Source organism: Vulpes vulpes, chromosome 6, assembly GCF_048418805.1.
Source record: "Vulpes vulpes isolate BD-2025 chromosome 6, VulVul3, whole genome shotgun sequence".
In the NCBI taxonomy this organism is placed as follows: Eukaryota; Metazoa; Chordata; class Mammalia; order Carnivora; family Canidae; genus Vulpes; species Vulpes vulpes.
The window spans coordinates 48058786-48072321 of record NC_132785.1 but is presented as its reverse complement, the minus strand read 5'-3'; the positions used below and the strand labels follow the sequence as shown (position 1 = coordinate 48072321).

Below are 13536 nucleotides of genomic sequence, written 5' to 3'. Positions count from 1 at the left end.
CCCTGGGAGGATACATACAAATAGATTATCTTTCCTTCTGGGAAAGGAAAAAAAAAATCCTTTTCAGATAATTTAGTATGTTGGAATTTTAGTATAAGTTTACTGCAGGAACACAGACCTTGAGCAGGGCAATTTCAAAGATTTCTTTCATAGCAGAGGCATTTAGAAACCCGCCCAAAAAAGGGGGGGGGGGGGTTTAGAAGGTTAGATAACCACTTATTGAAAAAAAAAACACAGTAACAAAAAACCAAATGTCTGGTAAGAGTTCAGGCTGGGTTAACTAGATAGGTGGGTAGTTTCTCAGAACAGTTTTATTTTTTTAGAAATACATTTAATTTTTTTTTTTAAGTAATCTGTATAGCCAATGTGGAACTTGAACTCACAACCCTGAGATGAAGAGTTGCACACTCTACTCACTGAGCTGGCTGGGCACCCCTCTTAGAATAGTTTTTAACCCAACCATGTCCATCAGAAAGACACATAGGCTTTTCATCAGGAATGCTAATTTTCTTCCAGAAGGTTATGAATTACACAGCAAAAATGTTCTGTTGGGACCTAGTCTGAATTTTTCTTTCAGAAGGAAAGCTGAAAGGTGCTAGCCGAGGCACAAGAGTGAAAAGAGACTTTTCCCAGAATAATGTATAAATCTTGAATTTTAAACCAGGTACAAGTGGCCATTTGTGTAAAAAGTTAAATAATTTTTTTAAAATTAAGACACCGCAGAATTTGAGCCTTTTCTCAAAATATCCATATACGAACTAAGGAAGAGAGCAGTCCTTACTGATCCATTGCCATCTGTTTCAGAAAAGATGTCAAGGAACTTTTTATAAATAATGGAAATATTTTCCGCAAAATGTTCAGATGAATTCTGAAGCAGAAAGCTCAGATTATCAGGTTTTCAATCTTGGTTGGTCTTGGAATGTTTGCCTGGACCGATTAGGGGCTGATCCCCAGGGCCTGGGTGGACCTGTCACAGTAAGGCCACTACCCTGAATCCTCACCCCCACACCCCCCAGCGCTTTGGTTACATCCTTCCACTCAACTGTCACCAGCACTCTCCACCACACACAAAGCAGAGGAAGCCTTTGGAGCTCCCAAGAGAAACTATTTGGAAACTGTGTCATCTATTCCAGTTAGCTCAGGTAAAGGCCAGGAGGGGATGTCTGCAAAGAAAACAGGGCCAGGCAAGAAACAAAATGGTCGGGATCCCTGGGTGGCCCAGCGGTTTGGCGCCTGCCTTTGGCCCGGGGCGCCATCCTGGAGACCCGGGATCGAATCCCACGTCGGGCTCCCGGTGCATGGAGTCTGCTTCCCCCTCTGCCTGTGTCTCTGCCTCTCTCTCTCTCTCTATCATAAATAAATGAAAATTAAAAAAAAAAAGAAACAAAATGGTCTAGTACAACAATGTGGAGTGGGGATGAAGGGAAACAGCCCCTTATCGGCAGGTCTGAAAAGTTTTCAAGTGAGCAGGAAGCCGGTGGGGCCAGGACACCCTTCCTAGGAAATTGGGGCTGGGGATGGGAGCCAGATAGCAGGGTGGAACCGGGTCCCACTGGCTGGCTCCCAGCCTCCAGGAATGACTTCTGGGAGCTGGCCTCTGCAAGAAGCTTTGGGGTGAGAGGGATCCCTGAAGGCTGGTGCGAGGCCTTCCACTCACGGTCTCTGCTGACAGAGACCTCATGGCTTCCATCTCAGGAGAGCAAGGGGCGATCTCCATTGAGCATCAGGGAGGCCCCTTAGTATCTCCAAATGCCACCTTCATTGAGCCTCGGAATCCTTCCTACTGCTATTCAGGAGTCATCGCTCTTTAAACGATTATAGTTATAATTTCAATCCATTTTATAATGCCTGACATCGGTGTTGCTATATTTTTACTTTTCTTTTGACTTTTTTTTTTTTTTTAAGATTTTATTTATTCACTCATGAGAGACAGAGAGGAGCAGAGACAGGCAGAGGGAGAAGCAGGCTCCATGCAGGGAGCCTGATGGGGGACTCGATCCCGGGTCTCCAGGATCACACCCTGGGTTGAAAATGGCGCTAAACTGCTGAGCCACCCAGGGATCCCCCCTATAAATATTTTAAAGGCCAAGTATTTAAAATGTCAGAAAACATGGCAGCTGAGGCCAAGAGTACAGGAGTTTGAGAAAACCTGGGAGTGTGAAATAAAGTGGTAAAGTGGCAGCCGTGTACAGCTGGGACAGAAACACACAAAGGCTGCTGGCCCCACCAGGTTTCTACTTATGCTGACACGAGTTAGCTGCATCTGGGGACTGAGACCAGGTTTCTAAATGGGCTGCAAGACACTTGGAACATTCTTTTCCACTGTCAACCTAATTGTGATTCATGGTAATACCCCCCCTAGGCAGCAGCCAGGGGCAGCTGTGGGGAGACCCGACCAACAGGCTGCCTGGCTCCTTCATCTGCGAGGTAGCACATCCCGGTTCCGTACCCTGGGCCACACTCTGGCACACCCCCAGCTGTGGTGGCAAGCCTAGACTGAAAGCCTCAGCTCCAGGAGGGTTTTTCAGTGACCAGGAATGGGCATAGATGTTTTTAAGATTTATCTGTTTTAGAGAGAGAGCATGCACGGGTGTTGGAGCAGAGGGAGAGATCCCAGTCATGACCTGAGCCGACAGCAAGGGCTGGACACCAACCGAGCCACCCAGGTGCCAGGAGTGGGCACAATTTTAGTGTCTACGGTACAGTTTGCTAAATGCCCAACTCCATTTGAGGCCAGTGTTTGCACACGGTTTGCAGTATTTACTATTGTATTTCTTGGATTTCTCCCAATTCTCCACTGTGCACCCTCTACTTTTCCTCGTTATGTAATTACGCGTCCCCTAACTGAAGGCTGACCATGTTTCGCTCAGCACTTGTACTGGGGTCAATTTTTGTTACGTAGCTTAGTAACATTCTTGGCTGGATTCTTGTTGGTCAATCCTGCTTCCATTTCCCAGAGGAAATATAGGACAGTTAACTAGTTGTAAAAGCAGATCCTACCCAAATTCTCTCTTCAGACGTGTACTCAAGCAGCGACCCTGCCCTACTAGGCACTGTCCCGTGCTTCCACAGCTTTTGTCCATACTGCAAGCCTCATGTGGTAGGTGCTGTTGAAGTTACAAGGCAGCACGAAGGCAGTGGTGGATGGGCTCGCCGACGGCCCAGACTAGGAAGTAGCTGCGGCTAAACCGTGTGCACTATCATCTACCTTAGACAAGGCAACTAAGGTACAGAGGTTAAATCTGCCCACCCATGCTGTCAACACTCGCAGTGACTTTAATCAGGGGTCAGCAAACCACAGCGGTTTTTTTTTTTTAAAGATTTTATTTATTCATGAGACGGGGGAGGGGGTAGCGGTGCAGACACAGGCAGAGGGAGAAGCAGGCTCCATGCGGGGAGCCTGATGTGGGACTCGATCCTAGGTCTCCAGATCACGCCCTGAGCCAAAGGCAGACGCTCGACCGCTGAGCCACCCAGGTGTCCCACAGCCAGTGTTTTTGTAGACTGATGGGACACGGCCACACCCTTTGGTTCAGAATCCTCTGTGGCTGCTCTGGCGCTAGAATGGCAGGTGAGTAGCTTTAACAGACTCCAGGGCTTGCAAAGCCTAACATACTTACTGCCCTTTAGAAAAAGTTTGCTGACCCTTTTCATCACTCAGCACCATGATCTTTCTTTCAAGTTGAGCTTTAAGAACCATATTATTGTCAGGCTGCAATTCAAAACTTACACATTTTCTACTCAACCGTCACAGAGCCTCCGGAACACAGGAAACTAATTCCTAATCCACAGCAAACACACAATCTAGATTTCCATCACAATCTGAATGCGTCAAGAAGACAGAAATGTATAGACCAGAAGAAAACAATGAAAGATCCAGAATTCTCAAGGAACACATTTCAGAAGTACACTCTCCTGCCTTAACTAGAACTGAAACTTTTGTTTTGCATAAAAATCATACATTGCACTGCTTTTGGATTCATTTCTTACAAAGTAACAAACAAGCTATAATTTCTCTTCAGAGTTAGTATCTGTCCATTCAAATGAACAAAATACATAATAGAATTAGGTCAAATACGGTCAAGTTAGTGACAGGATTATAGGGCTGTGTATAAAAAAGGGGAAAGCAGTCGGGTCCAGGATGACTTTAGTTACCCCTGCTCTTGAGCGGCAGGAGTTCAAATGTTGGAGGCTCGGGCGGCTCAGTCGGTTAAGCGTCTGCCTTCCTCATGTCATGATGCCAGGATCTTGGGATTGAACCTCACATTAGGCTCCCTGCTCAGCAGGATGCCTACTTCTCCCTCTCCCCCTGCTTGTGCTCTCTCTCTCAAATAAAATCTTAAAAAAAAAAGTTCAAGTGTTGGAAATAAAAATCTAGGCCTACTCCTTGCAGGTTATTCATTCTTAAACAGTGGTACTTATAACATTTGGAGTGAAGGAAATGAAAGATGGCAGGTCTTGGCCATCACTCCTTTGAAGCAAAGAGGGACACAAGGAGCAGTCATTTCTATGAACAGGAACCAAAAACTTGTTTGATACAGTATTCATAGGCAGAATGAAGCCACACTAAAAACATTTAGCTATCCCCTCAGTATTTCAAATTGCTTAAAATTCCAAATAGGCAATCATTCAAGATTAGATCAAAAAATATAATGCTCACACCACTATAAGTATGCACCCCCCCTTTATTTATTATGAGACCAGGTGCATCAAGAATGTTTATTTGCTTACGTATTTTGTGATGGTTCTGTTAGCCAAACTACAACTCCAGAGTCATGATAAAGTTGCCTCCTATTACAGAAGTGTCAAATTAGCTTTAAGACAATTTACTTTTCTTTAAATTTACAGCATTAAAAAAATACTCCAAATGGGTTTTGCTACAAATTTCTAACACTTGTGCACTTAACTTAATCCTTTGTTACAAAATACCCAGAAAATGTTAAGAGCCACACACATTATTTCCTTCCAGAAATAGCTTGGATTCATAAATATACCATTACTGGCTGACACACAAGGCCACTAGGCAACTAAATTTGGTACAAAAGGAAAAAACATGAATTTTCATCTTGTGTAGACAAAATGAGGTATTAAAACTGTTTCCCCAGATAATTCCAAAGAACTGCTAGTTCATGAACATATCACAATTAGTTAGGAGTCCTGGATTTCAGGATCATGTCACATGAGCGGCCTTTAATACCAACCTTTCCTGATGAATTCAATTTCAACGACATGTTTCTCTACATTTATCCAGAAGGGTGGATTTGTACCCTTTTATTTCTTCCTTCAGGGATCTTACCCACTCCTCACTCGTCCATCTTATGACTTTCCCATAATGTTTAATTAAACCAGAAGCTATGAGAGTCGTATTCCTAAGTGGTTAGCACAGAACTCTGCAGACACTAGATTCTCCACAAGTCTGCAGCCATTCTCTGACCACACTTCCATCTCAATTCAGGCAAGCGTGCCACATTTTTAGTTTTAAGTGTAGTAATCATTTAAATTAAAAACAAAAGTGAAACTGTGATAGGCATCAGTACACAAACCGGCTTTTCAAACTCTATTCTATGTAAGAAAGCACAAAGAAGTTGTCTTGACACATTTTACTCCAACAGAAATACAGGGTATAAAGTAGCTCCAAACATTGCTCCCCACACATTACAAAACAGTTGAGTTGCCCACTGAAAGCAATGTCTGTGCTGGTGAAGTCATTCAATGTTGTTCCGCCAGTTACTGAAGCTTCTCCGGGCTACCAATGTTGTGCTGAAAACTGAAAATGTATTTGAAGGTATGGTATCTGCTACCAAGTGAACCATCTTAAGAGAATTCATTTTTTCTATTCCATTTCAGATTTAGTTTTAATAAAGTAATGCAAATCACTTAAAGAAAAAATCTTTAATTTTAAATTCTGATCTAATGCATAAAATTCATTTTTGTATCACGGTTAAATTTAGTACAAACTATAAAAATGTTAACACTGAAGTTTCAACAGAAATCTACTAAGACCCCTTAGAAAAATTATGTAAAGAAACAACAGCAAGTCATTTACTGGTATGAGGTTAACACACAAAGAAAAAAAATTCACACATTTTCCTGAATTTACCAGTAAATAATTTTAAGCATAATATTTATCATAAAATTAAAAGTTTGAAAGTTGTGTGTGGCTCCATATCAATTATAATTTGCAGTGAAAATACTAAGCCAAATCTTTTTTATCTACCAGAATGATCCTAATTTAAAAAAACTATTGGTCAAAATTTGCAAGCCTTAAAAGGATACCAATCATGAAGGAATAGATATATAACTTAGCTTAAATTAAAGTGGAAAATGGTAAAAACTAGATGCTTTTAAAGTTCAAACTGCACAAGGAAAATACTGGGGGAAAAAGAAAACACTCAAAGCCATAGTTACTACTCTAAAAAAATATTAGCTTATTCTTATATTAAAAACATTAAATGAATCAAAGCCAGACAGTACTGAATTTTTACACAAACTTCTTTCGTATTTCAATGTTGTTTATTGAGGAGTGAATGAGAGACTACTGCCAGACATGCCAACGACACTTCACATTCAAGGACTGGAAGCTGAAAAGCTTTCCAAATTGAGTCACTGCATCAGCCTTTTGGGGAAAAACCCAAAAGTGACATCAAATATGACATCTTCATGCTTGTTTTTGTCTTCAGCTTTTTTTTCTTTTTTCAATTTTTAGATCTACTACTTTGTTGGGTAGAAGGCTTCTTTCTACCCTTGAGAAAGACTCACACTCCAATTAATAAAATTAACACTAGGTGTAGAGCAAATTGTTTTAACACACATCTATGCTGAATAGCTGATCTTAAAGCTGTTTTGTCTTAAATTTCATTATGTCTAATGAGAAAACAATTTTACTTCCCTTTCACCTTCACGTGAGTGGCTTATCACCAATAGAAAAATACTCTTCAGTGCTACCGTAGGGCTTACGGGGAACCTCTTCAGTGGTACGATAGAAATCCTTTCAAACACCACTCTGAAACCCAGTGCTTCTCTTCCCACTCTTGGAGCTTTGCAGAAGAATGGCCTAGACAACACAACTCTACCGTTCTCTTTTGCTCAAAAACAAAACAAAGAAACCTAAACAAAAGGGTAAACGTTTATTTGGAGTTAGTTTTCTGGTGGTGATATTAAGGCCCTCAGGCAGAGTTCAGGAGTTCCTGTATGGCTGCCTGCTGCTCAGGACTGAGCTGTGCTATGCACTCGGTCCACAATCCTCCAGAAGTCTAGGAAAAAACAGTTTCATAGATTTAGATTCAGTGAAATGGTCATCTGGAAGGACTTTACTAATCATCATTAGGTAGACTATAATAATGCCAAATACTTTCTTCTGAGGTAGTTTCATGAGTATCATTATAAAATGATAACACCTGGTTCCATTTATTTAAAGTTCATTTCATTTACACTAAGTTTTCTTCATTCAATCTGACCTGATAAAGCTACAATAGATAGAGAACACGGTCAAGTAAACAATACATTAGAATTCAGGAAGCATAAATCATTGAAAAGATTTTGGTAGCTGACGGCTTATTTACTATTAAAATCTCTTTTTTAAATTTGAGTAAATGCAAAAAACCCCTAGAAGACATGTATGTGTTAGTGCCAACTGCAAGGTTCTCAAGTCTCAAGTTTAGGACAAATATTTTAGTGGTAATAAAAAAATGAGAACATATAGACAGATTTTATATTAATTTGAAACTGAGAGACAAAGAATATAAAAATGAAAATTGGTACCTATTTCTTTTTTTTTAATACAGGAAAAAAAAAAAAACCATAAACACCTCCCAAAAAACTATTTTATTTCCTCTTCCCCAATTTAAGCAAAACAGCTTACCTGTACTTGACGAACTACATTAGCCAGACGTTTGGCACAAGGATCTTCATGTTTAATTGCCTCATGCATTTCTCCTTCTGCAATTATACTGAATATTTTGGGCAGATTGGTATTGTTTGGGCCAAGAACGATGGGGTGATTACTGACCAAAGAGAATAAAGCAATTATAAATGAAAATTATAAGGAGAAATCACTCAAGCACTCATACATTCCTACATGCTTTCTCCAACATGGAATTTTGTTACAAAGTTTTTATAAGATTATTATGCATTCACTAAAATCAAATTCAGTGGGAGGAAAAACAGCTAATTTTATTTATTGGCTCTTCAGTGCTTTTCCATGTAAATTAAGAAAAAAATACTTGACTCATCTTTCAGGTTTGTTTTAAGGGCCAAAAAGAATAGAACGTTCTAAGTGCTTTATAAATAATTTGTAACTTATTTAAAAGGGAAAAAAAAGCTTTACTAAGAATAAACTTCTTAACATGTATTTTACTTACACGTGGGAAAGTGGTTTCCAAATAAATTTGAAGTTCAAAAGAATTTAGGGGCATTTCAAGAGTAATCTGGGAAATAAACTTTAAGCAAGTTTAATGGAAAGAAGCATAATAGTAAATTTAACTAGAATTCTAGTCTTTCATTAAGAAACTTTCAGAAGTCATTTCCAAGGGAGATGATCAAACAGAATGATGGAGACCTGGTGGCTTCAGAGAACAGGAGCAGATAAAGAGTGTACAGTCTCCAGGATGGCTATCACATCCCTTAATGATAGTTCTCCATGGGAACACTCAAACACAACATTTGTGCAAACTTGAACTGAAACAGGCACGATGGAATACACTTGCTGGCCTATTTCTACAAATTCCAGGAGAGTAGTTGTGGTCCTTGGAGTTATTCATGAATAAAAGCAGTAATTAACAGCAACAGAGCCTAGATGTGATTAATATTTAGAACTTGGATATAGAAAAACAGATAACCAAAGAACATAACTTTGATTTGATAGCTTCTATAGCCTCCAGATTGTTGCAATTCTTTGATATACTCATGAACACAAAAGAGCACTAATATTGCCAGAGCCCAAGGCCAGATTTTGATTACCAGTCTGGAATACTTTCCTTATACTGCTGATTCTTGAATCCAAAGAAAAAACCCAGAATTTCAGAGGGTCAAATAATGGCATGAACAACAAACCTACTTTAATCTTACTCTACTAATAAGTGATGTATGTCAATCACACCTCAGTAAAGCTGAAATTTAAAAAAATCTAAAGCCAAATAAAAACCAGACTAACGGGGTGGATGACAACATTAAAAGGGAACCTTCTTAAAAACATTATGTTCTACAATGCCTTATCTGTTGAATTTAATTCCATAAAAAAGTCAAAATTAGATCTAATTGTAAGGCAGTGTTAATTGTCCTACAGTTTAAACTAAACATCTGAGGGCTGTGCACAGGAAACACTATTTTAAATAAAGAGGAAGAAAATAAGGTCTATTTGTCCCTTTTCTTACCTTTCAATCAAGTCACACAGATAATTGAAAGTCTGAACAGCTTCTTCTTTATCTTCATGTAGTGGAAGCCAAGACAACCAATGTGGCAGGACTTCTTCAACGTTTACACAGTCCGGTTTGAATTTCATAATTTTTCCTACTGCTGAGATGCAGTTCTCTGTAGCGTTGACATTTTCTTTGGTCTTAGAATCGGCAGACTGAATAACTCTTACCAGCAGTGGAAGTGCTTCTAAAATAAGCAATTGCAAGAAGGTCAGTTAAAATCTCACATTCTTATGCCTATATTTCTTTTTTTGCTTTGACTGTATCGATTATAGTGAAGAATTAGTAAGGTATAAGACATGACTTGTTTTGTTCTCTTGGCTGCAGAACCAGACCTAGAGTAAAGAAAGGAAGCAGGCTGCCCCCACACAGCCAGGAGTGCCCGCATTCTACTGAGACTACACGAAGTTGGGAGCCCCCAGATTTACAGTCCTCACCTCAGGGTATTTAAGCTTTTAAAAGCCTCTCTATATTTCTGCACTAACCATACAGGGACCCCAGTATGTTTTCAAAGTCCTATGCACTGGGTGGGGAATCTGCTTCTCTCTTTCCCCCCTCTCTCTCCCCCTGCTCATGTGTGCTCTCACTCTTCCATATAGATATAATCTTAAGGGGAAAAAAAAAAATCCTACGCTGCAGCTGGGGTATAATGCCCAAACTGTACTCTGGAGGGCAGGAGTGGTGAGGCTCAGATTTCATCCAAACTTCATTTCCATTTCCATTTCTTTTTTTTTTTAATTTTTATTTATTTATGATAGTCACAGAGAGAGAGAGAGAGAGAGAGAGAGAGAGGCAGAGACATAGGCAGAGGGAGAAGCAGGCTCCATGCACCGGGAGCCCAACGTGGGATTCGATCCTGGGTCTCCAGGATCACGCCCTGAGCCAAAGGCAGGCGCTTAAATGCTGCGCCACCCAGGGATCCCCTTCATTTCCATTTCTATGAGAATAAAGAAGGCCAATTCATTTGCACTATAGGTGAGAGGTTTGAAAAAGGGAAGAATACAATAAAAACAGCTACATAATATTTGGAAGTGTAGAAAAGAGAAGAAGGAAATGATAAAAGGGATGCCTATAACCAACAAATGAAAGTACCTGTACAAAAAGGACGATAGTTATCTCCACCATACTGTGCCATGACTCCCAGGCCATATGCAGCTGCTTGCCTGACTTCTGGGCTGTTGTCACATACATATTGGAGCATCGGCCTTAAGAAATATTCTGCATATTTAAATGAGGCTGGACTACAGTGTTCTATGACATCATCAAAGATGCACAATCCCCATTGTCTGTCTGGCCATGGTCTATGTGGACACTATAAAAGAGATAATCTTTTAAGCTCTGAATACTGGAGTACATTAAGAATGTAGAAAAAAAATTCTCTCTAGACTATCAGCTTATACATGGATATTCCTGATACAAACGATGAAAAACAACACAGTAATAATCACTTTTTGTGAGTAACAATCCTCAAATTACAACACAGATTTAATGAAGAACAAGTTTGAAAGACTTTGTATGATTTTCTAAAGAATCTCACCATCTGACATTACCACATACCAGAACCACCAGCAGAAGCAGCAAGATACGTACACTTCCTTTTTAAAAAACGTGCTGCATTACCAAATGCAATGCAAAATTAAAAGCCAAAACAAGACAAACTCCTATTGGTTGCTTTTCATGCATATTTTAAAAACTAAATACATAAGGCCATCATCCACAATAAACGACTACTGGTTGTACATAACAAGGATTTTAACTGAATCCTCTAGGGTCCACCGAAAAAAAGTAATCATTTTGTTAATTTAGCAGGACACACATAACCTCAAATAATGAAAAGTCATTTGTATGTCTCTGGAACACATTGTAATTTAATCGAACTATGGAAAAGTTAATTAGCCAACAATAAGCATATATTAAGTGAGAAAGTATCAACGGCAATGCAATAAACTTGATAAAATTAAAGATATACTTTGGAAATTATGATTTCTAAGACCCATTTTAACCTGAAAGTGTGTTTTCAAGTGCTACACTGAAAACATCCCAGGCAACTACCTAAAATAACGGTCAAAGAAAGGCAACACTTACAATGAGGTTGACAATTAACGGAAGCAGCTGTTCAAACCATGGTAACACCTTTTCCTTGTAGCTACTGAATATTGAGTGTAAAATGTCTGACACTTTGGTCAGAATATAAACATCATTATCATCCTAAAACCAAAAACAAAACAAAACAAAAAAACACATAACACCCATATGTATTAAAAAGCATCTCCATTATGACCAACAGTTACATTTATTTTTTAAAAAATCTAAGAAATTTCTCATCACTTCTTCAGGGCACAGGAAAGAGTCTGGAGACCACAGTAACCTTGATGATTGGGGATCACATCTCCTATCTGCTATCGGTAGATTAAAGGTGTGAGCAAGTTTGTACTTATCCCAGAGTTTTCTGGAAACGTACTTAAATATTGAAGTTCTGTGTTTTTACTTTAGCATTATTTTTTGTTTTCTGCAAGAATGTTTCTAAGTTTGGAGCAGACTGGTGAAAGGATGTGGGGTCAATTACAACATTTCATCCTTGGGAGCAATATGTGTGTGAGCATGTGACCACCTCACACAGAAATGGGATGACCTGCACATGTTAGCATGGGTCCACCGGGATGGCCACATGCCACACTCTGGGCCCTAAATACACAGGTGAATGAGGAGAAAATGGAGTAACAAGGTGAAGATCGACCACTTCGACCACTCTAGGTGTAGCATTTGTAAGAAAACCTGCATTATTCTGTGGTACGGTAGAAAGACAGCTGATGTTACAAAAACATCTGGCCTTAAGTCCTAGATTGTCAACTGTGTGTGGCTCCAGTTGGTCATTTAACACCTGAGTTTGAGTTCGCTTACCTTTAAAATGCTGAAGGCACCACCAAATAAAAGGTTACTGAGAGGAGTATGTAAAATACTAGGTGAACTTATAAGTGCTGTTATGTGTGAGTTACTCCAACAAAAACTCTCTGCATATATAGCATCCAAAACACAAATAAGCTAACATCAATTACTTATTTCTCTAAATTAGTATATGCAATATATGTTAGATTCTTCTGCTGGAAAGTACTGATAATTACCATCAGAATGACAAGTCAGGTAACGAACTTTCTAGAAACTTAAGCATTTAAAAATCTTCCAGATGCACGTGATCATATAAATTAGGTTCTGAAGGGAATAATTTACCTCATCTTGTAGTGACTCTTCCACCTGCTCATCATAGTCTTCATCTTGTCTTTTAACTAAAACACACCCAAATAAATGTCTTTTTAAATATTGCCAAAATGGTCAAGGATTACATTCAGAAATAAAAGCGTGGAAAACTTACCTTGCCGCAATTCTTGATTTTTAAAATGTTCTTCGAGTTTAGCTTTCAATATTCCTCCTAATTCTTCAAAATGTTCATTATTAAGGCATCCATCTCCCATGACTTCAATGCACTACAATGAAATGAAGGAAAGCAAGCAGGCCATGGGATTTAAGTTTTAAGAGTCAAAAGTTAAATTCCATTAAGAATCACATGGAAGCATGAGAAAAATTAACATAACTCGGTACCCTGGAAGACTAATGACTAAATGAGTAGATAATACTTGGCGTGTTGTGTTACAATGACAGTACTTCAAAAAGAATTTAAACAGCATTATTTGAAACATGTCCTGAGCGTATCTTAAATGCCGGGCATTACAATTAGGTGCTGAGGTCTCAAAGATAGAGCAGAGCATCCAGCTCCTAAGGAGCTTAATCACCACACACATACTCTACACAAACCTAGCTGGAGAAAGGTCAAGCAGCATGAGCTGAGGTGTGTGTGTGTGTGTGTGGGGGGGGGGGGGGGGGCATTAAGGCCCAGCAGCATGCATTCTTTGGAAAAATAGAAGAAAATTGAACTGCAGGAGTGTAAAAGGGGACAAACACTGGTGATGAAACTTTAAAACGAACTGTGGAGCAGGTAGGCCATGGAGCTAACCAAGAATATGGGAAGTGGAGTGACAAATTATGAGCAAGTTCATGCTCAAGCAAAGGAGAATGAACTGGAAGGGAGAGAAAGGAGAGACTTCTGGAACAATACAAGGGAGGTTAT

The 13536-nt window shown here is 39.4% G+C and overlaps 1 protein-coding gene across 1 annotated transcript in view; it reads right to left on the bottom strand.

The window, feature by feature from the left end:
- Nucleotides 1–4705: 4705 nt before the first annotated feature.
- IPO5 (importin 5) overlaps nucleotides 4706–13536 on the bottom strand; it is a 43142-nt gene continuing 34311 nt past the window's right edge. Inside the window, exons 20-26 of the mRNA XM_026003652.2 lie at nucleotides 12784–12895; nucleotides 12642–12697; nucleotides 11499–11621; nucleotides 10506–10725; nucleotides 9372–9600; nucleotides 7862–8003; nucleotides 4706–7253 (exon numbers count right to left, since the gene is read on the bottom strand). Coding sequence (XP_025859437.1) covers nucleotides 7167–7253; nucleotides 7862–8003; nucleotides 9372–9600; nucleotides 10506–10725; nucleotides 11499–11621; nucleotides 12642–12697; nucleotides 12784–12895 — 969 coding nt within the window. The 3' untranslated portion in view covers nucleotides 4706–7166. The remainder of the gene's footprint in view (nucleotides 7254–7861; nucleotides 8004–9371; nucleotides 9601–10505; nucleotides 10726–11498; nucleotides 11622–12641; nucleotides 12698–12783; nucleotides 12896–13536) is intronic.